This window comes from Rattus norvegicus, chromosome 5, assembly GCF_036323735.1.
Source record: "Rattus norvegicus strain BN/NHsdMcwi chromosome 5, GRCr8, whole genome shotgun sequence".
NCBI lineage: Eukaryota > Metazoa > Chordata > Mammalia > Rodentia > Muridae > Rattus > Rattus norvegicus.
The window spans coordinates 26,661,149-26,687,269 of NC_086023.1; the positions used below are offsets into that span (position 1 = coordinate 26,661,149).

Below are 26,121 nucleotides of genomic sequence, written 5' to 3' on the forward strand. Positions count from 1 at the left end.
AGGTAGAGAATTTTCTATGTTCATAGATGTCATAGACATTGAACTTGAGATGTTTGTACGTGGGTGGGATATGCGATAAATGTCATTACTGAGGGTAATAACAGAATTTTAATAGCAGTCATTATTTAGTGCTGATGTATATAGTTTGATAAAATCTTAGAAATGGGTGTGCAGCTGTCTGAGGTCTTAGTAAAGACTATATTTTAAGGTCAAGTTGGTGACTGCTTCTTCATGTAATCTCTTGATTAAGCCCAGTACCAAATGTAACTATAAGACTTCCCAGGTGGCCTCAACTCGTTACAGCCATGCTCTTGTCTGATAACAGCTTGTATCACTGCACAAAACCTCTCACAGTGAGCTGTGTCTTATTGCCAACTTAAGGTGTCCTTAAAAAACTAATAGGGGATGGAAACGAACACATTGTAGACATTTGAGAGGAAGAGTTCTTTTCAAATGTTACAATAGCACCTTCTGTTTTAGTAATAGTGTGTCCGCTCGGGCTCATGTACACAGGCACGCAGGCGCACACACCCCACAGCACAGAGTGAGAAGTGGCTTGCTAGGTGATTTTTCAGGCCAATTGAGATGGAGCAGACTCATGCCTTCACTGCCAGCTTGAAATAACGTGGCAATGTAAAGAAGTAGTAAGTTTGTTACAAAATGCAGCTTAACAAAAAGAATCTGCTTTAGCTTATGAACAAATTTGCCTACGTGTTAAAAATGTATAAAATTCATTTTTCTGCGCCGGAAACCCAAAAGATTGAACCTTGGCTGTAGACAATGGAAAATATGAAGTTAAAAATGTGTATAACAGAGCCCTGTCTGTCCTGGGTTCATCTTACAGACCAGGCTGACCTCAAACTCACAGAGATCCGCCTGCCTCTGCCCCCCCCCCCCCCCAGAGCTGGGACTCAAGGCTTGTGCCACCACGCCCGGTGCAGACAAAGCTTTTCTTAATCACATACCAATGTGAGCAAAGCCTTGAATTGGCCTAAAGACACATCAAGTGGGTTGACGAAGCCGACAGTTTTGATTATCCTAGAACGTACTTGTGTATAGTAAGAGTAGGTGTTAAGTTGCAATTTTTTTAAATTTCGAAGTGATTATGAAATACTGAGCCTGAAACCATTTGCTGTGTGTTACAGCCTTAATTCCCTCTCACTTTGTCAACACAGCTTATTTGAGGTAAGAATTGAGCACTCCCCTTATTGAATGTGTAGCTGTGCTTTCTGTCGTCGCACTTGCCGTGGGCGTAACCACCCGAGGTTCCTCGCCACTGCCAAAAGCATCTAAGGTGCTCCTCAAACATTTCAGCCCTCCTTCCCGAGTCGGTCTGTCGTCAGACCGCTCGCTTCTCTGGAAATCTGACCTCAAACGATCCCTATACTTTTCTCTTTTGAATTAGCCTGGTGCCTAAGGCATCAGTCAGTCCTAGAAAGTCATCCAGCTCACCGAGGAACCTCCACCTATACCCGTCCTATGGATCTTGCCATTGTCCCCAAGTGTGGACAAGGCCACCCTCCTCTATATGGTGCTGGTCTAGCAAAGCGAACAAATTGTTTTCATCTGTAGTGTTGCCTAAAGCAACACCCCCCCCCCCCCTTAAATGGGATGAAGGATCTTGATGGCTAGTTACGCTGGGTGGATTTATTTCAACTTGACACAAACTGTAGTCATCTGAGAGGAGGAAACCTTGATTGAGAAATTGCCTCCATGAGATTGGTCTGCAGGCAAGCCTGTGGGGGCATTTTCTTAATTAGTGATTGATGAGGGAGGGCCAACCCTTTGTGCGTGGTGTCATCCCTGGGTGATGGTCTTGGGTTCTGTCAGATAAAGCAAGATGAGCAAGCCATGGGGAGAAGCCAATAAGCAGCATCCTCCACAGCCTCTGCAATTCCTGCCTCCAGGTTCCTGCCCTATGCGAGTTCCTGTCTTGGCTTCCTACAGTGGTGGATTATGGTATGGGAGTGTAAGACAGATACACCCTTTTCTCTCCAACCTGCTTTTTGGTCATGGTGCCTCGTCACAGCAGTTGAACATTGACCGAGACACTAAGAGATCAGAAGTGCACTTACCTTTTTAAACTTATTTTATGTGTATGGGTGTTTTGCTTGCATAGATGTCTGTGTTCCGTATATGTGTCTGGTGTCCACGGGGGCCAGAAGAGGGTGTGTCGGATCTCTTGAAACTGGAGTTACAGATCATTCTGAGGTGCTATGTGGGTTCTAGGAATTGAAGCCAGGTCCTCTGGTGTGTGTGTGTGTGTGTGTGGTGGTGGTGGTGGTGGTGGTGGGGGACCAACCAACCAAACACATCCCCATCTCTCTAGCCCAATTGAATACACTTTGAAACACCCTCTGAACTATGACAGAAAGGGTGCCTTTCAGCGTTTCGGGAAATGTCCATTGCAAGTGGCTGGTCCAGCTGTACAAAGTAAGCCATTTCCCACAGCAGCGTCTTGCCCTGGTCTGTGTGTGCCCTCTAAGAGTCTGGGGTGCCTGGGAACCCGGACAGAGGGTGGCCCAAGGTATCTGTTCCCTGGCTCTAATGTTTTCTGTCCATTTGCTGTCAGGTGTGCATATAGGAAGTCAGTAGGTCAAAATAGATAAAAAGAGGAGTTGAAAAGGATTCTCCAATGTTATTTTTCATTAGGCCGGACAAACGTGGTGTCATCAGCCCCCTTCGTTCATAATATCCCAAGGTATTTTATAGCATTAAGTAAGACTGGCCATCAGGAAGTTTTAGAAAATTTATATGTTAGTCTTGTGTCAAATTTTTTTTCTTCAACCTGAATACATTAACTAAAAGGCTTACGCATTTCTGGATCTGCCACTTTGCTCGCCCATCTTCTGTGGTACAGTTATAATCTAAAGTCAGTTAAAGTTACTCAGGATACACATCTCATCTGTGTACAAGGACATCCTACCGTAGTGTATATAGAGGACTCTTGTGACGCTTAATCTTGAAGCCTCGATGTTATTAGACGGTGTGACAGTCTTCCGCGGGGCCATGCTAAGCTGCATGCAGCAGGAAGAACATGCTAGATTTGTTTCATTAGCATGGGTAGGAGATGCACAGCCTCTGGACTAACGGAGGCCGGGGTGCTGCTCTGGCTCAGGCTCACGCTGTTTTCAAGGAGCTGGAAGTTCTCGGGATGGGGGGGTAATGGAGGGGTGGGGCTGGGGGTTGGGGTGGGGGTGACAGTGAATGCCAAGCTGAAGTGTGAAGGCCTTTGCCTTTCTCCAAAGGATGTAATTTCTGATTTTATACCAGACTGGTACAACTTGGGGACAGGGCATTGTGATGGGGGATGGGGGAGTGCTGGTGTTTTTGTTATTTTATTTTTTATCATTTAGAAAAATGCCCCAGGGGCCTCCAACGTCTTAAGTTGTTAGCTCAGTGCTATTTGATTGTTACCTTTAAAGCAATTACTAGTTCTCAGCTAATGGGGGTTGGGAGATTTGCATCTGAGAGGCAGTTTAGAATATCCAGTTATCTCAAGGTTAGATGTAGAAATAACTGAAAGGTTTCAGCAAGAAACCTGTGAAATAGTACATTATGTAACGTGGCACTAGACCCTTGTTAACTGATTTTTTTTTCCCCTTAACAAAATGATCAGTAAGCAGCTCATAACCTATTAAATATTCAAATCCGCCACTAAGAACAACTGGTGAAACTTTTTTGGGGTGAAGTCATCGTTGTTGGTCATTTGCAGATACCAGAACCTTTTCCTTTAAAGGCTCTATCATTGTATCACTTGCTTGGCTTCCTGGAACAAGTGTCACTTGTTATTGTTTGTTCTCACTTTGAGTGGCCCTCCGTGCTGCTTTGGAGGAAAGACTCCTAGTCTGGGAGCTGAGTGTCCCAACATTCATATGCAGATTTCACGTGCCGGGCCGAGGGTGGGAATGGGGGTGAGGGATGCTCTGAGACTGAATTTTGCAAAGCTGGCTGAGGTTGGATGGTCTCGTCTGTCCGTCCTCAGACCCCAATTCAAAGGGCTAGACTCTAATCTCTAGGAAGAGTGAGGGAAACAAGAAGGGCAGCAGAGTGCATGGTGCTTTGTGACCCTTGCCTAGGCAGCCATACCAGTGAGGGAGGGAGTCTGGAAACATCCTCAGACAGGTGCTAACAAGACCAAGAATCCTAGATGGAAAAGAAGCCAGGCTACACAGGGAGGGGACAAGGGGGCCGGAGAGCATGTGGCAGGTGAGAGAGCAGGGGGGTGGTTCTTAATCTTCCAGGGTTTTGATGTCCCTGGATTTGGGGGGCTCATAATGGTGGGGAGGTACTTGGGCATCTGATGGAGCAGGCATTCAGCCATACCCAAACTTGTAGACAAGCTCCTGAAAGCCAAGGGAAGGTCTTTAAGGATTTCACAAGAAGCAAGAAATGATTCATTGAGTCAGTGGCCTGCAGAGGATTGGCCATTCCCAGGACTCACCTTCTGATTTCATTTCCTTCGGTGCACATAGGCCTGACTCTGTAGCAGAGTCTGAGGGAGGAGGATGAGGATGAGGATGAGGTGGTGGTCCAGGTCCAGACAGACGTGAGACAGGGGAGCAAGTTCAGAATCTTTGAGGGGATTTGCTACAGCAGCAAGCTGCCTGGGGTTGGGCCCCCATTTGTCTGGTTTAGTGTTGTATATGCAGGGTGTTGGATATCTTACATCATTAAGATTGGTTATTATCTGGTTTTTTTTTTTTTGTTTTTTGTTTTTGTTTTTTTAAAAGGCCTCCCTGGGATCTTTGTTAAAGTTTAAAACTCACTTTGTGGTCCTGGGGATCAAATCCAAGGTCATATATTTACCAAGCATGTACTCTACACTATTGCATAACTAGTCCCTTGTCTTCCACCTTATTATTTACTCATTCATTCATTCATTCATTCATTCATTCCTCTATTTCTTTGGTGTTGTTCTTAAGACAGGGTCTCAGTAAGTAGCACTGGCTTGGAATTGGATAAGTAGACCAGGTTGACCTTGAACTCACAAGTGATCCACCTGGCTCTGCCTCCTGAATGCTGGGACTAAAGGTGTGTGCCACCACATCTAGCCCCCAGGTTTATCTTTAATACATTATCTGGACTAATGCAGGCCTTCGGAAGGAAGTCCCATCTTTCTAAATAATTTCCTGTTCAGCTCAGAACTATCCCTGTCCCAACTACAATGATGGAAATGGAAATAGAGGAAGGAGATTTTTATAGGTTGACAGTACAGTTAAAATGAACATATAGAAAAATAGACACAGCATAGTGCAGGGGAATGGGACTGGCCTTCGAACCAATACAAACTTCCATGACCAAGATGGTCACTGTTCACAACGATCTTTCTTGTATCGGACCTTCAGGGAACGGTGGATAGCACGTTTGTCCGTGGGCTTTCTGCTCTGACTCAGGCCTTGCGACTGGGCCCCTTCTGATGAGTGGCTCTTGAGCACTTGAATTCACGTGGCTTTTAAAGAATCAGAACTGCATTTTAAATTCTCTTTCGTTTTAATGATTTTTAGAAAGGCAATGTGTGGCTAGTAGCTCCTGGCTTAGGCAGCAGAATTGTAGCATATCCACAGCGCCCAGGATTAACAGGGAAGAAAATGGCGGTCTTGGCCAGAGAGTTCCGGAAGGGCGCCGCTTGGTCCAGGCGGCAGATTTGAAGCCGCCTGGTGATGATGTTGTGATTTGGAGGCATTTCCTGATTCCTTTATCTCGAGGTTTGCCATCTGGATAGACGCCTTTCCCAAAGGCGAGCCTTGGCCCACTGGACTTTCCTCTTTCTGAGTTGGCTGTTGGAGGCTGCGTTGCCAGTGGGGAGGTGGCTGCCCATGGTCTCTGTTTAGGACTTCCAGCTTGAATTCAAGCCCGGCAGCGAACCCTTTATTTTCTGTGTGTTCACTTATCACCGTGTGGATTCCGTCCCTCTCTTGATAGTGCTGTCTACTTGGCGACAGAGAGTGGCCTTTCTCTGGGTCGTGGTGAGGGTGGTGAGACACTGCGTTCCAGATGCTGGGCATGCCTTGGGAAACGCCGATGGGTACCTCCCTCCATGAAGAGCTGCCAGTTCTTTTCAGGACCTTTGGAGGTGAAGGAGAGAAGTTGAAACAGCCACCCATAGTGGAGCTAGCAGAAGCCAAGAAATCCCCAGTATCTCAGGGCAAACCCCCTACAACTTCATACTTGCCAAAGTGTGCTGAACATTCATGGAAGGGCCCTGCCGCCTTCCTTGTGGTTGAACTAAAGGAAATATTTGCATCCGAAAGGTGTTTTGAATTCACCCCATTTCCTTGGTAGGTTTCTGGTCTGGGCCTGTGATAAAATGTGTACATCTTGGTACTGCATTAAAACGCAGGTGCACAAAAGCCATCTTGTTTCCAGAAAGAATCATGGGGTAATTAGGATGTGGTTAAGTTTTGTGAGGTGGGAAAGTCACGGCATTAAATAGAAAACCAATGTGACACTATCTAATAAAAGCTGGCTTATGATGACCTCATTTACATCTCAAATATCCATAACTTCTCGTCGACGTCTTGTGTGTTTGTTGCTCCTACTGCCTATTTTTATTTCTTTGATTTAAAACAAGGTGCGGTAGGAGGGATCGAGCCCGGGGTTTTGTTCTCGCTACTCGGAGCTACATTCTCAGCTCACTCCTTGTGCTCTTTACTTGTTTAGACCTGCCTGTTGATTCCCCCGGGGTAATTCCCAGCGGTCCCTACTTGGTCCTCTTTCCTGCTTGTTCCTCAACTTCTGCTCTGCTGGAGAAAGCTCCTTAAAGGAATGTGCTTCTGTTTGGTGAGGAAGCTGCACTTCCTGGGCTCCCGTGGAGCCGATGTGAGCCTTCACCTCTGCCTGTGTCCCTTTCCTTTCCATTCGGTGAACTGTTTGCCATTCAAACGTTAATCTAAGACTCTGAGCCTCACTAACCTGTATAAGGGTTTTCTTCATCCACTGTGGAGAGGAGCATGGGGCAGAGGCCCAAAAGTGCTTGCCAGCTCATACCTGCTTGCAACCGGCATTAAGCGTCTTTTGCCCGTGCTGATAGTTCTCTTGGGTGGCAGTCTCGTGCCCCCCTTCTCACCCCGGCACGCACGAATCTTGTGAACTCTTCTTGAGTTCACACCCCGGTTTCATACTGTTCGTAAGGGTTAAATTATTAAATTTTGTTTCTCTCCTGAGCGTGCTTTTAATGCATAGCCACTGATTTTTCTGATTGTTACTCTTGATTGTGGCCCACTCAACAGTGATATATAGGCACAGTGACATATAGGCACAGTGACATATAGGTACAGTGATTTAGGCACAGGCAACGTAGACATGCAATGTAGAGAAGGGTGAAGCCTTCAAAATGGAGTTTTATTTTAAACATATTATAAAAACTGAAAACCATCTGTTGCAGCTGAGATTTGGGAAAGCGGTCATTCAGATAATCTTAATAATAATAATAATAATAATAATAATAATAATGAAATTGACCAAAATCAATTAATTAGGTTAGCTCAGATCGGAAGAGTGGACCATGGTTATGGATTCCTGCCACAGCTGCCAGTTGGTCTGAGGCATCAGAAAAGAAACGAGGTGGCTTTGGTGGCCAGAGAACTAGCGGTCACTAATGGTAGACTTCAGTCACAGGTTTTTAACTCCTGCCTGGGGCACACCTGAGTGTCACAGCTGCAGTGGGTCACATGCTTACTAGATGCCGTGTTATGCTGGCATTTCTCATGCCTCTGGGAGTGGATTCTTAATGGGAATGAGTGGGGAACCGGAAGGAGGGGAACAAAGCCAAGTGTCGGGTATAATTACTCTCAGAGAGCCTCTGTTTTGTCTCTTCTCCTGCCATACAACGTCTTTCTCTCTTCTGCTGGGTCCTTAGCCGATAAAAAGCAAGGGTCAACTCCACAGCTGCTGTTTCAAGCGGCCTCTGTAATGCCCTGGGCTTCCTGGTCCTAAGGAGAGGGTACCAGGACCCTCTGCTCTCTTTACCCCAGGGCAGAGGCGGGCAGGATCTACCCAGGCAGTGACATCCCTCCTACCCCCAACACACACACACACACACACACACACACACACACACACACACACTTGGTGTGCCCTAGCAGACGAAGCTGTTGGAATATGAAGAAACATCTTCCAGAACATATAAGTGGTTGTGGTAAGCGGACTGCACGGCTGGCTTAAGCTGGTATCAAGTCCCTTGCAACATTTATTTCCTTGAGAGTGAGCCTTGAGCCAATGAAGACTGGCTTCTTAAGAATTTTTAGGTTAGGCACAAAATTCAATTTATCAATATTTGTTGCGACACTGGAGATTTACTTTTAGTTGTTTTGCAAAAAAAAAAAAAAAGCAGCAGATTTTCAGAGGAACGGCTTCCCTGTGTACTTGATTCTCTCCTGTCTGACCTCTGTATTTGGAGAAGGTAGATCAGAAAATATATGGCAGTTAGTGGCAGAGTGAGGAGACCTTTGACGTTGGCTGACAGCTGTCACTTGAAAGCTACAGACCTGGAGACCCTCTCGGGTGTCATGTCTGTAGTTGTGACAGTGAGCAGGAATGTTTTCATTTCCATAAACAGAGTTTCCTCCGTGTTATGAATGCGTTAAGACAGGGCAGGTAGAAGCGGGGTTACCTGTCTCGTGGGCGACTCCTTACAGAGTTGGTCATTTGCATATTCTTGTAGAAATACACAGTAGAATTCATGACTGAGTCTGTTTGGAGCATCGCTGGAAATGCTTCCTCCTGTGCTTCTGTGCCCCAAGTGGGTCAATATCATCCAATGCTTAATGTGCTAATAAGAGGAAATCAGTGAGTTAAATTCCAAAGATGTCTAAGATTTTAGGCATTTTTCTTGCGTGAATTCATTCTCTATTAGGTTGCTGATTCAATAAGCAGTGAACAAAAACACTTTTTCTGTTTTTTGGCTGTTAAAGGATTCTTCGAATCAAATTGGTTATTTTAATCTGACCCCGAATCTAGCAGTTTCTAGCTAAGGCAGAAAGCCGGGAAGCTATGCGGTTAGCACAGGAGGTGAAGGGATGGGCCTGCTAGCCCAACTCCCTCCTGCTGTGTCCTGCTTTGTCCTACCAGGTTTTTAAAAGGTCTGGTGGATATTTTTAACTTTTTTTTTTTTCCTGTTAAAGTACCATCCAGTTTTGGCCAGTTTCTGAAGAGGTCTCTGTCTCTACCAACAAGAACAGTGATCATCATCTGCAGCTAGTTTCCCTGAAGTCACTGGGGTGTCCTTAGCCCTCAGGACAGCCAGTGGTGGGGCATGAGGGAGCCCGGGGTGTCTCCATCCTGCTATCACCCGCCCCACAACTCTGGATCGTGATGGGCCCGGAGCCATGAGTGAAATTGGCCCTCTTAGAGAATGAAAGCCTCACTTGTAGTCTCTTTCTGAAATCTTGTCTATTCCTGCTATTAAGTATAATGAAATTATGAATTTATTGTGCCATTCTCGGGCTTGCTTCTCAACCTCATTATGGGCGCTTTCTTGTCAGATGCTTCTGTTGCCGTTATGAAGTTGCATGTGGACTGTAAATATCTAATTTGTACGAAATGACTGATTTTGGTATTTGTATAATCCCCCAGTCAATTTAACTAAGTTGGGCTTTTCCCAGTCCTCGGTGCTGCGAGAGTGTGTGCGCGCGAGCGCGCTCCCCGCTCATCTGATTACCGCTCGGGGGAGCGAGGTTAAGGGCGGCTGTTGGGAAGTAGAGCATTGCCAGGGCTTGAGCCCTGCAGATGGGCTGCTGGCTATATTCATACATCTGCTTGCCTGCTGTGGCAGCTGCTGCCGCCTCACGTTGTGTCCTTTTGTTCTGTTCCGTCCAAGAACGGAATGCGGGGAAGTGTGGTGAATGGACTAATTTAAGGTTAAGGTTAGTGTTTTGCTGCCTTTCCACGTAACCGATCATAATGCTTCTGGTGGAAGCTAATGAGTTCCCCTTAAAGTGAACCAGATTTGTAAAATACAGCTCAGCAAGGGGCCTAGGTTGGTATTGTTGACGGAAACAAAATTCAAATGTGTAAAATACCGGCAGCTTTTCAGTATTTGTCCCTAATTCTTCCTTTTTCTTTCTTTTTCTTCCTCTTCCCACCTCCCACTCCCTTCCAGGACCTATATCCAGACTTCGCCCGGCACTGCAGGGTCCAAGAGAATTAAAGAAATTTAGAATGACATGAAGAAGATTAGTTAAGGATTATAGGTTTTGAGGACAAGCACCCAGAGAAGTGAAGCACAGACAAGCTCCCAAGCTGTGTTCGGGGAAGTCGGCGTGTTAGAAGAAGATGGCGGATCCAGGAATGATGAGTCTTTTTGGCGAGGATGGGAATATTTTCAGCGAAGGCCTTGAAGGCCTCGGGGAATGTGGCTATCCTGAAAACCCAGTGAATCCCATGGGTCAGCAGATGCCCATAGACCAAGGTTTTCCCTCCTTACAGCCGTCCCTCCATCATCCTTCCCCTAACCAGAATCAAACCAAGCTGACCCACTTCGATCACTATAACCAGTACGAACAAAAGATGCATCTGATGGATCAGCCTAACCGAATGATGGGCAGCGCCCCCGGGAACGGATTGGCGTCTCCGCACTCCCAGTATCACACCCCTCCCGTCCCCCAGGTGCCACACGGAGGAGGCAGCGGTGGCGGTCAGATGGGAGTCTATCCCGGCATGCAGAACGACAGGCACGGGCAATCTTTTGTGGATGGTGGCTCCATGTGGGGCCCCCGGGCTGTTCAGGTACCAGACCAGATACGAGCCCCCTACCAGCAACAGCAGCCACAGCCAGCTCCGTCGGGGCCACCAGCGCAGGGCCACCCCCAGCACATGCAGCAGATGGGCAGCTATCTGGCGCGTGGGGATTTCTCTATGCAGCAGCCTCAGCAGAGGATGAGCCAGTTTTCCCAAGGTCAGGAGGGCCTCAGTCAGGGAAGCCCTTTCATCGCCACCTCAGGACCGGGCGGCCACTTGTCGCACATGCCCCAGCAGAGCCCCAACATAGCCCCTTCCCTGCGCCACCCAGTGCAACAGCAGTTCCACCATCACCCCGCTGCTCTCCACGGAGAATCCGTTGCCCACAGTCCCAGATTCTCCCCCAATCCTCCTCAACAAGGGGCTGTCAGGCCGCAAACCCTTAACTTTAGTTCTCGGAGCCAGACAGTCCCCTCCCCTACCGTAAACAACTCAGGGCAGTATTCTCCGTATCCTTACAGAAACCTAAATCAGGGATTAGTTAACAGTACAGGGATGAATCAAAATTTAGGCCTTACAAACAGTACTCCAATGAACCAGTCCGTACCAAGGTACCCCAATGCTGTAGGATTCCCGTCAAACAGTGGTCAGGGGCTAATGCTCCAGCAGCCCATCCACTCCAGTGGCTCACTTAACCAAATGAACACACAAACTATGCACCCTTCGCAGCCTCAGGGAACTTACGCCTCTCCACCTCCCATGTCACCCATGAAAGCAATGAGTAATCCAGCAGGCACACCTCCTCCACAAGTCAGACCCGGAAGTGCTGGGATACCAATGGACGTTGGCAGTTATCCAAATATGCCCCACCCTCAGCCATCTCACCAGCCCCCCGGTGCCATGGGAATCGGACAGAGGAACATGGGCCCCAGAAACATTCAGCAGCCACGGCCGTTCATGGGCATGTCCTCGACACCCAGGGAGCTGACCGGACACATGAGACCAAATGGCTGCCCCGGTGTCGGCCTCGCGGATGCGCAAGCCATCCAGGAACGACTGATACCCGGCCAGCAACACCCTGGTCAGCAGCCACCCTTTCAGCAGTTGCCAACCTGTCCTCCGTTACAGCCCCACCCAGGCCTGCACCAGTCTTCACCTCCACACCCCCATCACCAGCCTTGGGCACAACTCCACCCGTCACCCCAGAATACCCCGCAGAAAGTGCCTGTGCGTCAGGTAAGGGGATGCAGGCTGCCTGCCCTTCCATGTAAAACGCAACGCTGTTAACCTGTCTAACAGAATTATCCTTTGTGGGCTCCCTCGGAGTCACCTCTGCCCACCCTGTACCCACTCACTGGTTCATTCATTCGAGGGTTCTTTCATCGCTGTCCTGGGAGTTGGGCTAGGTCTAAAGCTGTAGCCACATAGTCGGAGTTGACCGAGACTAGGCCCGTTCCTTAGAAAAGGATTCTTTGTCACTTTCCCCCCATCCCCCTTCTCTGTTTGAAGAATACACCATTACTTGGATTCCAATAGTTGTGCATTAGCGACCCTTAATATCTCCTTTCGTTTACCTTCTGTGGGAAGCTGTGAAATAGGTTTCTTTAGTACTTAGTTTACCGACTGTTGAGCGTGTGAATTTAAGCCGTGAGCTGTGGGGGAATGGCAGGGAATGGTAGTTTATAGGAGTTGGTTTGAGACTTGTGTGCCTGCGCTGACGGAATCACAGTGTTTTATAAGTTAGGATTCGTTGTAGCTTTGCCAGTTTATATTCACGAAGGCACCCCTCCCTCCCAACCTCCCTTCCCCCTCTGTGTGTTTTGGTCTTCATGGCCTTGACCTGGGAAGAGCAGGGTGTATATGAAAAGATTTTTTCTGAGTGCATATTCATCCCCCCACCCCCACCCCAGGCCTGCAGGTCTTCATGGGGGGAACGGGGAGGGGGACGGGTCACAGCAGGTGATGTCAGAACTATATGGCACACTGGTGCTTCCTGGTGGACTTAATTGGTTTTGGAAGCCAGGACCTGTGTGTGGATACGAAACAGAGTGAAAGATCATGCGTGCTTATGTGACAGATGTCCCGGAAGAGGAAGTACCTGTGAAGGAAGAGTGCTTGAAATTCCAGTAAAACTTTCCTTAGGGAAGTGATCCCTGCAGACATCTCATGTGCTTTAAGGCGATTTCCTCAAACTCGTGCACCTGGAGGTGAGCTTTCTGCACGGAGGAGCGGCTTTGAGGGGGAAGGTTCAGGCCAGGGAGAGGGATGCTGTGATCTTGTATCCCCTTTCACAGCATTGGCCTTAAACGAGGAGTCACTACTGGAGGTCGTGTCACCGTTGGGAAGATAGGTGAGCCGCAGGAAGTGGGAACCCGCTGTCCAGGCCTGCAGAGACAGCAGAGATCAGGGATCCGGTCCTGGAGGCAGAGAAGGTTGAAGCTGGGTGAAGGAGGGGGCCTGCCCTCACGTGACTTCAGTACAGAGTCAGAGCTTCAGTGCGGTCGGTCGGTGCACCCAGTGTCTCCAGAGCACCGCTGAGGTGGCTTGCGTACCCACCCAGTGCTCAGGGACCGAGCAGACAGCAGACGTCCCAGGAGCCAGAGTGGTCAGCCTTCTGGAAGGGATGCAGGGAATCTCCCCTCACTTTCCTCCAGCATGCCCAGAGGCTGATAGGAAACGGGAAGACAGCTGCCCTCAGAGCCGCAGGTCCCGAAGGAGAGCCAGCTTCAGAGCCAGCTCCCTCCCCTTCCTGTTGACTCAGGGACAAACACCTGACGCATCTGCCCTGGGTGGTCCAACCTCGGCACCTCAAGTGCAGCCTAATTTTGGGAAAGTATTGTGTTAGTAAAGAAGGGATCTTGCTGGGAGGTGGTGGTGTGCACCTTTAATCCCAGGCAGGAGTGGGTGGATCTCTGAGAGTTGGAGGCCAGCCTGGGCTACACAGAAAACCCCATCTTGAAAAAAAGAGGTGGGGGGAGGGGTGTCTTTACAGCAGTGCTTGTTTCTCTGACTTTTCATCCCAGCAGTGGAAGGTAAAACAGTTTGTTGGGGCTCCCTGAGGATATTGTGGTGGCCCCCAGAAGAGAGCTGCTCTCTTATCACTTCCAGTCTTCAGAGGAGAGTAGTGGTCTTGGCTTCTGAGCCCCATGGGGGCCAGTGTTGTGTGCTATGGTCTGGACTCCCCAGGGGTTCTGCTCTCTACATAGGCATCTCAAAAGACAAACTCAAATTTTACCAGGTCGCAGGCCCGGACATTTGAGCTGGCAGGCGCAGTTCTGTTTGTGTTTTTCTCGGTATTTACTTCCCTGTTTGTGTTCAACTTGGTAACCGCTTCAGCCTTTGAGGCAAGCAGTTGTTTTGAAGAATAAAGTCAGAAGGGTGTTTGAATCCCTGTTCACCCCTAAGCAGCTTGGTGATGGCGGGTAAGTGATTTAACCTCTCTGAACCTGATCCTTCAGTGAGACCGGATGGAAGCCCCAGAGGCTCAGGTTGGGGAACATGACCCCAGCAATGCCCAGTCTTCTTTAGGGTGTAGTTGGTGACCTCCTGGCACCCAGGCTCCTTACAGCTGTTATTGCATGCATAGATAATGTAAATTTAATTTTATTATTTTAAAGAGACAGGCTGCATATTATGAAGTTTCACTTAAGACATAAAATAGTAAATCTGGTTTGTGTTGATAGGTACACCCCCACCCCCAACACACACACACTCACACATTCACACACACTCACACATACACACTCACACTCATACACACTCACACACATACTCACACTCACTCACACACATACACACTCACACACACATGCACAATACTCACACACACTCACACACATACTCACACACATATTCACACACACACTTATACACACTCACACACACTCTCACACACACACACTCACACACACTCACACACATACACTCACTCACACACATACTCACACACATGCACAATACTCACACTCACTCACACACACACTCACACACATACACACCCACACATATACACACACTTATACACACTCACACACACAGACACACACACTCACACACACTCACACACACTCTCACACACTCACACATACACACAGACACACACACATTCACATACACACTCACACACTCTCACACACACTCTCACACACACACACAGACACACACACTCACATACACTCACACGCACACTCTCACACACGCTCATACATACACACAGACACAGACACAAACACATACACACACACACACTCACACACACACTCACACATACACACAGACACACACACACACACACACACACACACACACACACACACACACACACAGTCATGTTGCCAGATGTGAAGAGGTTGGTTGTGGATTTCAGAATGCTCTTGTGTGATCTAGTCTCTCTTTCTGAATGGCTCAGCCTGGACAACGACATCATTTTAATTGTGCTTGGCTTTAGAACTCCCAGATCCATACTGAATTTCATACACGATGTCTAGTTCAAGGTTGTGCTGGCCATCAGGGAAGCCATTCCATTAGTTTGAAGTGAGTGTATAATTTGCTCACTGAATTCCTACATTCATACGAGCTTGTTGACTCTTCGTGAGTTTATCCACCCAGCCCTCCCAGCCCTGAGCCCTGGCAGTCCTAGAACTCACTCTGTAGACCAGGCTGGCCTTGAACTTTCAGAGATCTGCCTTCCTCTGCCTCAGGAGTGCTGGGATTAGAAGAGTGTGCCGCCATCAACACTCTCCAGCAAAGTTTTTACACTTTAAAAAAAATAAGCTGTATTCCTTAAATATTTTATGGCGAGAATGCACAAACTCAGTGACATCTAAAAGCAGTTCTCATATCTCAGATCCCAGCCACACATAGTATTTAGAAAAAGCGGCGTGCAGGCTTTTGGTAACAGAGACACACATTCCTATACCTTTACCTTGAGCAACTTCCGTTGCCTTGGGGCCTTCGTTTCATTATCTAAAGGGGTTTCTCTGCCTGCTGGGTAGAAGCACAGTGATGTTAGCAGCAGTCTTGTGAAAGCCGGGTGGGAACCCCAGACACAAACCACCACGGTCAGGTTACCAGTCGTCCAGTTAGCTTCACTAATTTTAGTGTCAGATGCTGTTAGGGTGGTTTGACTTTGTTTCCTTGATTTCAGGGAACATTTCTCAAACAATGGAGGCACTCTCTGTGCTTCTGGTTGAAGGACAGGAAACAGCCTTGCTTTAAGGGAAAGAGAGCTCAGTAAGGGAAGCAATTCTCCTTATGGAGGTTTGGAGGATCAGTCTGGAGAGAGGGGGAGGGGGGAAGGCTGAGAGGGGGAAGGGAGCTGCCCAAGGCTCAGCAGGCTGTGATACAAAGTTGACAGAATGGCTCAGGCCTGGAATATCTAATGCACTGAGCATTGAGCACAGGGCACATCCTCTGCTCTGCGTTCCTGGGAGGTTTGCAGTATGGATGGACATAGGCACACGCTGAGTAGTGTGAAGAGAGGGAAGGAGGGTTTGTCCAAGGTTAGGCATGTGTCCATGCACTGTGCACCATGATAACGAGTTGTTCATGAAGAGCTTCTCTCAGTGTGTCATCCGTCGGGTCGTGGCCAAGCCCCAAGTTGCTGAATGACTTGTGTTGCACAGTTTCATATCTCCCACTTGCTGGGTGATTTTCTCAGATGGAAAGTTCTGGCGGAGTTTTTAGGATGTGAAACACTGGGTTTGTGCTCCGTTCCTTAGTGTGGCCCTTAGAACACTGACTGTAAAAGAGAATAGAAGTCAAGGTCTAGACAATGGGTAACAGTGCTCCCGTGCCATCCCCCACCCCACCCCAAGGTTTCTAGAAATACAGAAAAGGTGTAGATGAGTCGGTGGTGGTGGTTGTTGTTACTGTTATCTTCTTCCTGTGCCATTTAAAACCTTTTCCCGGAAACCTGACTTAGTCCTTGCCCAACCTGCATTTACCCTGCCCGTGTGGTAGAATCATTAGCCACCCTCGTCAGTGTGTGGGGAAATGTGACCGTACACCTCAAGCCACCTGAATGGAACTTGTAATTAGAAAACGCAGAACGCTGCTCTCAGTGACAGGAACATGCATCCCCCGTGATGTCTGTCTGTCGCCTGTGCCTTTTACACCTTTAAACTCACCTGGACAAGACGGGAAGTAAAAGTCATTGTATAGAAATCCAGCTTCTAACCCGAGTGGCGTTGATGGCTGTTTCCATGAGCACACACAGCTCCTCGCAGCAGCTGGCCCTCTGTTGAAAGCTCAGTCTTCCCAACTGCCCCGCTTCCCCGTTTGCCTTTTCCTTCATTCCCTGTAGCAGCTTAGCGACTCTCAGGAAGCCTCTCTGCTGACTGAATTTGCATAGGCTTCAGCTTCAGGAGCTGACACCTTTTCCTCTGCTGCCATTTCCTCCTTCCCCCGAGCTGATTTACCTCAGAGGTCAGAGTTTTAGTGAGTTAAAATAAAGTGCCAACTATGGAGTTAAAGTCCCACTGAGAACACCTCGGACGTGGCTGTCTCTCTTAGATGGCTTCTGTTTTGTAAAAAAGAGACCATTTTTCTATCAAATTTGGCATATAATAAGAGCTTAGTTTTTTAAGTATCTGTAAAGTCGGGTATTGGGCCGCTGTTAAGTGTTACAAGGAGCCAGGTGACTTTGTTAACTGTGTGGTCGTGTGAGTTTACGTGTGCCACGCGCACGCAGAAGCCCCTGGTGGCCAGAAGAGGGCATCAGATCCCTCACTGGAGTTACAGGAGGTTGTGAATCCCCATGTGGTTGCTGGGAACCAAACTTGGGTCCTCCTCAAGGACAGTGAGTGTTCTAAACACAGAGCAGTGTCTCCAGCCCCCAGTATCCAAGCTTTAAATATTGTTGAGACAGGGGTCTTGCTCTGTGGCTCTGACTGCCTTCGAACTCACTGTGTGTAGCCCACACTAACATGATCCTCTATCTTCCACCCCCAAGTTCTGACACAGGCTGGAGCCTCATGCCTGGCTAAGGATCCATTGTTAGATTACTGTCTTTTCATCTTGAGTTTTGGGTGCCTCCACTTAGCAACACTCTGGAAGGTTTAGCATTTGCTCTCCACCAAGCACTTTATTAAAGGCAGGGATTGACAGTGTGGTGTTCAGTGGAGGGGGGGTGGGGGGCAAAGGCTTGCACTTAGGTAGGCCTGGGCTTTTGTTAACTTCAGTTTAACATCCTGCCCAACATTTCTCAGGCATTTATTTTCTTCTGTATAAGATAAATATATAGAGTATGTAGAAAGCCACCTATCTATCCTCTGTATGTCTTATAGAGGATAGATATCAGGAACTCTTTAGTGTAATCATGGCACAAGTTCCCCAGGACACACTTCCCACCCTTCCTAAGAACGGACAAGTATTCATGTTCCTCAGTAGCACAGCAGAGAAATAGTGGAAGGTTTGAATGCGTGAGAGCTCTCAGCACCTTTCTTGGCGGCGGCGGGCGGGGGGGGGGGGGTAGGGTGTGTGTGGGGGGAATGTCATTGAGAGTTCATTTGTTTGAACCTATAAGCAACACTCGTGGGTTTCCTTGGAAGGTAGCTTGCAGCCATTTTCAAGATCTGTAGATCTGTAGATAGGCTCTAGGTGCACAAGGGAGATGGTCTCCGTCTTCCCTCGCTCTGCAGCGTCTGGACTCAGCCCCATGCTTCTGTCAGAGCAGAAGTCAGTATCCGATGTGGACGTAACTTGGGCTTTTGTCTGACAAACAAGGAAAATGCCACTCAGTGCTCCAGTGTGGTTACCAGTGTGAGTCTTTTCCGACTTTTTTATTTTTATAACACTTAAGGCCAGAGAAGAGATTAAGAGAAGCCGGGACAGTACCAAGAAACAGACACAGTCTCACAGAGCTGACACAGAACCAGAGGTCACCATTCGAGCTTTTTGGGAGGCCATTTCCAGTACATACAGTGATAGGCAGGCAAGATACCAGGCGCTTCTCCAGGTTCCTTTCCTCTTGGTCTGAATGAAAGTTGTGGTTCAGGCATTGTGAACTAAACACTCTCCCTAATGAAGGGCATGATCTTTCTGAGCTGCTGTGTTTGACCTAAGCAGTTTCCCATACCTTTCTGTTTTTTATTGCCTGCCTGTCTGTCTATCTGTCATCTGTCTATCAATCATCTATCTATTTTTATTGCAAGTAATTTGGCATCATAGATTTTAGGAGATTCTCAAGACATTAGTGAGGACTGTGTAAGCAAAAGCTGGCACTTTCAGGCGCGAGCAAGCATTGTTAATCCCTCTAGGTGTTCTGTTTTGTTGGTTTGGTCCACAGGCTGTGATGATGGTACAGCAAGGAGCATGCTGGGAAACCTATGAGGGTTTCGGAAGGATACCTATCCCGAGGCAGTTCCCAAGTGGGAACAGAACTCATGACCTGCCTGTCTCCTGATAGGCTAGGCCAACCAGTTTACAGCAGACCACAGGAACCCCACCCTCACCCACTGGCTTCCCTGCGCTTCTAGCTTCTAGCCTTACTGAGTGGAGGGAGATTACACAGAATGTGTTTCCCTGCTCGTGCCGAGGCAAGAACTTTAGGTTTCTAGATCAAAAGAGCAGATAGACTTAAAATTCTTACTGATATGAGGATGTTTGAATTAGAGTTCAATTTCTTTAGAGCTTGTTTCTTGATGGATTTTTAAAGCCTGGATAACCTTTTTAATTTAAGAAAACAATATGAAATTGTGAGATTATTTCATAGCTATGATGAGTTTGTTTTCATCATCAACGTAATTTAATTTAAAAAATAGTTTATTTTTGGGGTTGGGGATTTAGCTCAGTGGTGCCTAGGAAGCGCAAGGCCCTGGGTTCGGTCCCCAGCTCCAAAAAAAAGAACCAAAAAAAAAATTAGTTTATTTTTACTATATGTATGAGTTTTTTGGTTGTTTCTGCATGTATGTATGTATGTATGTATGTATGTATGTATGTATGTATGTACACCACCTGTGTGCCTGCTGCCTGCAGAAGTCAGAAGAGGGCATCAGATTCCCTAGGAGTGGAGTGACAGATGATTGTGAGCCACCAAGTGGGTGCTAGGAACTGACCCTGATTGCTCTTAACCCCTGAGCAACCTCTCAGAGCTTCACCGGCAAGCGTCAGCCTGTGTGAAGAGACACTAAGCTTTACTTTCTCTTGGCCAGCCCCAGACGTGGGCAGCAGAGAACTTGAGCATTACCCTGTCCTCACCGCCCTCTGTAGTCGAAGCAGTAGCCCTGTAGCCTTGTACGTCCTCTGTAAAGAAGCACAGGAGAGACTGGCTGGGCCACAAATGGGAGGCCACAGCCACCGTGCTTTAAACGATCCTTTCCTAAGCTGCAGACGGTCCCGTGAAGGAGCCCTTCTGGGAGCTGTGGAGGCTTTCCCAGGGTCAAGGAGGCAAGTCAGACTTCTTCAGGCACTGTTTGTTGGTTTAGTAAGGTACCAAGTGGAAGTTCACTCCCATTGGCCGATGCGCTCTCCTTTCCCTTTGAACATGTGTTGTGGGGACAGGGAGTCAGTCCTGTTAAAGGAACACAGCCATCTTCACACTGGGGCAAGGCGTTGTGGCACTTCTTGTGTGTTTTGACCTCTGATTCAGTAGGTTATCCCTCTCTTCGGAAACAATGGCAGAAGACTTAGCTCAGTGAGGAAAAGATCTGTGCTTAGAACTAAGCTCCAGTCACAGCTTTAGTTCTTACCAGAGAGCTAAAAGTCAAAGTTCAGGTAGAAATTAAGTCCCTCCTCTGGGAATGATGGGTGAAGAAAACAAAAATAATAAACAAAACCAGTTAAGAGGCTTCATAAAATAAAAGCTGCCCAGACTCCTCATGGATTGGTTTCCCTCAGTTTTCTACATGGAAGCCTTGGGCTCTTAGATCTCATGTAGATCTTTCATTGACTTGGAATTCAAATCTAAGAAGAAAAACCTCATTTCCTGTTTCACCTGACGCCCGCTGTTATGGAATGTCACGGCCTCCACTGGGCCCTTAACTCTGGCAGAAAGAGGTTGCTGCTGGGGGCAGGAACATGGAGCTTGTAGGGCAGGGGTTTCCTGTGCACCCAGAGCTCCATTTTCCTGGGCTCTTCAGGCTTTCATAAAATCAGGTGGTATACTTATTCACTAAACTCCACTCTCTGAGGGTAATAAATGTACCAGTTTCACAGGATTATTATGGGAATAAACGAGATGGAGTTTTTAGCACAGCATGTAACACATGACAAGGGCCCAGCAAGCATTAAAGACCTTTATCACCTCTGTTGCCGCAGTGGCCATGGAAGAGGGCTCTCGGGTTCTTGTTTCCTTTCTACCCTTTCACCTCAGATTACAAATACTTTATTCCCAAACCCAAGACGTCACTAATGCCTTAAGAATCCTCAGATTTCTTTTATAAGGCAAATGAAAATTCATGATTTTAGGGGGTGTGTGAAAATTATCACATACATTTCATCTATTTTTCTTTCTTACTGAATTTTAAGAAACAGTGCCTGTAACACACCATTTGCCTTCTCAGGTTTCCGTGGTTTCACTCCAGGTGAGAGCCACCCCTGAGAGTTCAGAGCCTCACGTGGCGGGCTGAATTGGCATCCTGTTTCATATCACTAGGGAGCCTCACTGCCATCCCCGCATCCAGCAGGTTAGCCCACTGAACCGGATGTGGGTCAGCGCGCTGCCATATACAGTTCAGTGGTACAGAGTCCTCACTGTGCGGTGTACTGCACGTAGACAGCCTCAACTCCCATGATCCACTGCAGTCTTCTGTTGTTTCCCCGTCTTCCTGTGCGTTCCCAGAAGCCTGGGATGGCATTCAGCTTTGTGCAGTGAATGGGATTCTTTCTAAGCACACCAAAGTGGGGGAATAGCTGTGATTCTGTGGAAGCCATCTGACTGTAGAGCTTTTTCATGTTACTTTAGTCCAAGTTCTTTTTTTCCCCTTAAAAAGTAACTTCACATACTTTAAGACAAGAGAAGTGTGAAAACTTAGCCAAGTAATAGCTAAATGGAAAGTCTCCATGACGGCCATTCACGTTTTCCAAAAGTGAGATTTCAGTTTTGGACACAGCCTTTGCACAACTCATAGCACCATCGCCGCACATGGTGGTCTTGGATTAGAATTGGGCCTGGAGTCTAGCATTATGTTTGCCATAGTTATGTGGAAGATTTTTAGGATAGAAAGGGGAAAAACTCTTTATCATTTTCAAACTTTATGTGCTACACTTTAAATACTTAATGTCTTTATACATTATAACTTTTTGAATTGTTCGTTGTTTCTGTTTTTTGTCTTTTTCAAAACAGGGTCTCTGTGTAGCCCAGGCTGCCCTAGAACTCTCTGTAGACCAGGCTGGTCTTGAATTTAGAGATCCCTGCCTCTGCCTCCTGAGTGCTAGGGTTAATGGCACGCATATGCCAACACTGACTGGCCATTGTCAGTATTATTTTTAATAAAAATGAGATAAAAGTAGATGATAAACTCTGTTCCCTATCAATTGGAGATGTTTATAAAATTTTTGTTCATTTGCATATGTTGCTTTATTGAAATACAGTATTTCTATAACCTGTGTATAAAGTGCAATATCCCCTTCGTTTATAAAATCCCTACAGAATGATTTCGGTCTAGGATGTTACATACTTTTGCTAAATTCGAAGTTTAAGAAAAGGAGAAATGAAGTAATACTGTGAACTGAGGTTTGTCCGGAAGTGTTTTCTAAGTTGCTTTGAGCAAGAGCTTGCCCTGTTCTTTGACAGCAGGCTAGTAATGAATTTCTGTAGAATGCCTGTGGCCTAGCCCTCTGTGCGAACTTTCTGACGGAGCGGGCTTTCTTGACTGCCCTGAGTTGGGTGGTTGCTGCCACACATGGATACTGTATCCCTGAAGTGGAATGGGACTTGAGGACCTGAAGCAGTCACTTTGTTTCCCTGTTACTTTAAATATCCGCTTCCTTTTAGGGGCCAGCCAAGTATAAGGAAACAAGCTTTTATTTTTTAATTGCCAGGAAATAAGATGTGGGTCATACTTATAATTAGGGCTTAAAAAAGTTAATTGTATGGATAGCTCCTGTATGTTTTATGTTCCTAACCTCACTCACTTACTTTTGAACACAGCCAGTACTTGCCGTCTCTAAGGCCCAGGGAGAGTACTAGGCTCTGGTTAGCAGCACACCGTAAGGCTAACTCAACTCATTTAGCTACCGTCGGGTAACCGAGTCAATTCTGCTGGCCAGTTCGGCTCTGGTTTAACACAGTAAACATGAACGGGTGCGGGCGATACTCCCGGAAGATTACTGAAGAGTTTTAGTCACATGTATAATATGAAACATTTAAAAACGAAGGCAGGCACAGGTACATTGCTCTTCTGGATGGTTGGCCTTCTGGCTTCAGTCAGGAGAAAATCACTTGACAGGTCTTTAGGCCAGCAAAAAACTGTCATTTTTTTGTGAGCCTATAGTATGTGATCAGGTTGTAGTTGGGTGCAAAATGCTTGATTATTTTTTTCTTTTTTTTTTTTTTTTCCCGGAGCTGGGGACTGAACCCAGGGCCTTGCGCTTGCTAGGCAAGCGCTCTACCACTGAGCTAAATCCCCAACCCAAAATGCTTGATTTTTATGTTGCGAGAATCTCAATTTTTAGAAAGCCAGAAGTACAAATTTGTATCTCATTGCTGGAGAGGAGAGCCCTCCGAAACCAGGCAAGGATGCAGTGAGGACTGAGTTCCCAACCCCAGCTCCCACGTGGATGAACCCCCTCCCCCTCCCCTCCCCTCCCCTCCCCCATGCCCCTCCCCCACACCCCCACCCCCAGCTTCCTGCCAGCCTCCAGGGCACTGACATTAGATCCAGCTGCCTTTGTTGAAGAGTGAGCGGGCTCTTTCTGCTGTCAGGCTCTGGAGCTGCTCTTGGAGTTGTCCAAGATGGCAGCCTGTAGCTGCCCGTTGTTAGGAAGCTCTTGGATCATACGGGGAGGGTTGAGGAGTGCTCTCTACAGTCTGTAACAGTTCAAACGCGGGGTCCAGACTCATAATCAATAAAGCAAAGGCCTTCAAACTCTATTATCTGCTAAAAGAATTTCTAAAGTTTTAAAATCCCGACATTATTTTTACATTTGCATTAATGCATTAACGTATTCATCTGCATAGTAACCAGTAACTCACTCAAACAGCCCCTGTTGTCTGGATGGAGTGAGGCCCATTCGGATATTTTTTAACTACATTTCTGCTTGGCTCGTTGGAGATGGATGAAACTGGGGTTCTTATACTTTGGGACCATGAACTGTAACAAGACTGGGGACACAGGAAAGGACGTTTTGGTGAGATAAGGATTATGGGAAGAAAGGGGTGGCAGACAGGAGCACATCTCCTGGGTGCTCTCCAGGCTTCTCTAGGGCTTTCTGCATCCTGGTTGGAAGGCCAGAGAGAAGAGGCCCTGGTGTCTCTAATATTGTATGTTCACCCCAGCCGCTGACCCATGTTCACAGCATTTGGTCAGGAAACTCCTCAGTGTACCAGTGGCCAGGGGAGGGAACGGCTGTGTGCCCACACAGGTGGACCCTTACAGAAGTCCAGAGCAGGCTCTAGGTGGGAAACTCGAGTCTTTCCATGAAGCGGGAAAGCTGCCCTACTGCATTTCAGTGAGGTGAGTTGGTGGAAACCAGACCGAAGAACTGGGTCGACTTCCCCGGGAGCGTGCCAGCACTGAATCCTGCTCTGTTTTAAGAGGTTAGACACCAGAGGCAACTGCTGGTGCTGGGAGGAGTGAGCACGGATTCCGCCCCTCTCTGTGATGACAAATCACGGGAGTGAGTAAGAATATGCACCTCCCCGGTTCTCAGACCATCCCATCCCCGAGATCAGGGTCTGCAGGGAGCTCTTCATTCATCCTCCGAGCTATGCTTAGAGTAGCAGATCTCAGATGGTTTCGTTACAGGACCCTTATGGTGGCAGACATCGACCTCAAGGTCTCTGCAGTTTTGACGGTTATGTCTGTTCTTTGCTACGTCAGACATTAGAACTGGGGAAATTGAAAAAGAAAATTAATTTATCTTAAAATAAACCATATCTGAAAACAAAAACAACTATTTTCAACCAAACCAATGATTAGGAGAAGATCATTGATTAATATTTTTGCTAATGATTAATGTCCTGTTCCCTAGGAGGCAGCCGGGTCCTGTGTCTGCCGCTTCAGGCTGTTGTTTTGGTTGCGATATATGAAAGTTATCAGCCCTCACACACACGCAGTTATGACAGGGAGGAGGTAATTGTAGATATCCCAAAACTCTACAAGTGCTTGACTCACCTGGACTCTTAGCTGTGAGCGGGAATGTGTGGGACAAAGCCACGCCATTAAAGATTCATAGACTGCTAATTAGAATGTGCGGGTCTGTATCCACTTCAGAGTGCTTCCACACCTGTCCCTGATCCCGTAACACGCCGTTCTGGAAACATTTCATTGAGTTATGGTCATCTTCTAAATTTGATGCACGTTTTAAAGGATCGTTTTTGTTTATGCCATCATAGTTTGTAAAAAAAAGTACTTAAAGATTGGAAATGCATTGGAGCACTTAGGAGACTGAGGCCGGATAAGCCCAGGTCAAGGGCAATACATAAAGGCTTCGTAGAGAGAGGCTGAGGGCTTCGTAGGGAGAGACCAGATTTTAAAACCATACACAAAGAATGGGAGTTTGCAAAGCCTGTGGATGTTTGCTAAATTCTGATTTTTTTTTTGCTTGAAAGTTTATATTTATACATCGAAAGTACACAGCGAAGGTTAGCTTCTTTGAAGCGAAAAGTTCACTTTATTTCAAGAAAACGCCCGCCAAATTCCTCAGTGTGAATCTCTTTAGCCTGTCGTTTATCCATTCAGAGTAATGTTCCATGAAGACAGGCAGCCTCTTCAGTTCCAGTCAAGCACGGTGGGCGTTATGGAGGTGGGGGTTATGGAGGTGGAGGTAGCCCTCCTGTTCCTGTGTAAAGCCGTTCTCTTCCTTGTGGACTTCCATATTCTTCATGCAGAAGATCAGAAATCATTATGAATAACAAAAAAAAAATCAAAATTTTCCGTGTTGTCAAGGACATTCTTAAAGCTCTCTTTTTTCCCCCCAGTGCAGGTTTGTAGTCATAAGAATGGGGACGATTACCTGTACAGTTTGCTGTCCTTGTGGTGACGGTGCCTTATGTCATTATGTCAGTGCTAGCACAAGTGAACAGACAGACCGCGTCCTTGTATGTTAGAAGGAAACCGTGTTTGTTACAGTTGCCCTGAAAGAATGTCGGGGACTCCCAAGTCTCTACCAAGCGTACACGGTACTGCCAGGTGAAAGAAAATTCCCAGCACCTGACAGCTTACACACCCGACAACAGAAAATACATTTTTATCCATCTGGAAAGTGGGCAGGAAAAACAGAGTGGAGATGTTCAGTCAGGAAGCCAAGAGGGATGGAGGGGTGAGTAGCCCTCAGTCC

The 26,121-nt window shown here is 47.2% G+C and overlaps 1 protein-coding gene across 3 annotated transcripts in view; it reads left to right on the forward strand.

Annotated features, from left to right (window-relative positions):
• Chd7 (chromodomain helicase DNA binding protein 7) overlaps positions 1–26,121 on the forward strand; it is a 183,492-nt gene that overhangs the window by 51,904 nt on the left and 105,467 nt on the right. For all 3 annotated transcript variants that reach the window (XM_006237848.5, NM_001107906.3, XM_039109764.2), the window contains 1 exon segment: positions 10,103–11,916. In XM_006237848.5, the coding sequence (XP_006237910.1) occupies positions 10,276–11,916 (1,641 nt within the window). In that variant the 5' untranslated portion in view covers positions 10,103–10,275.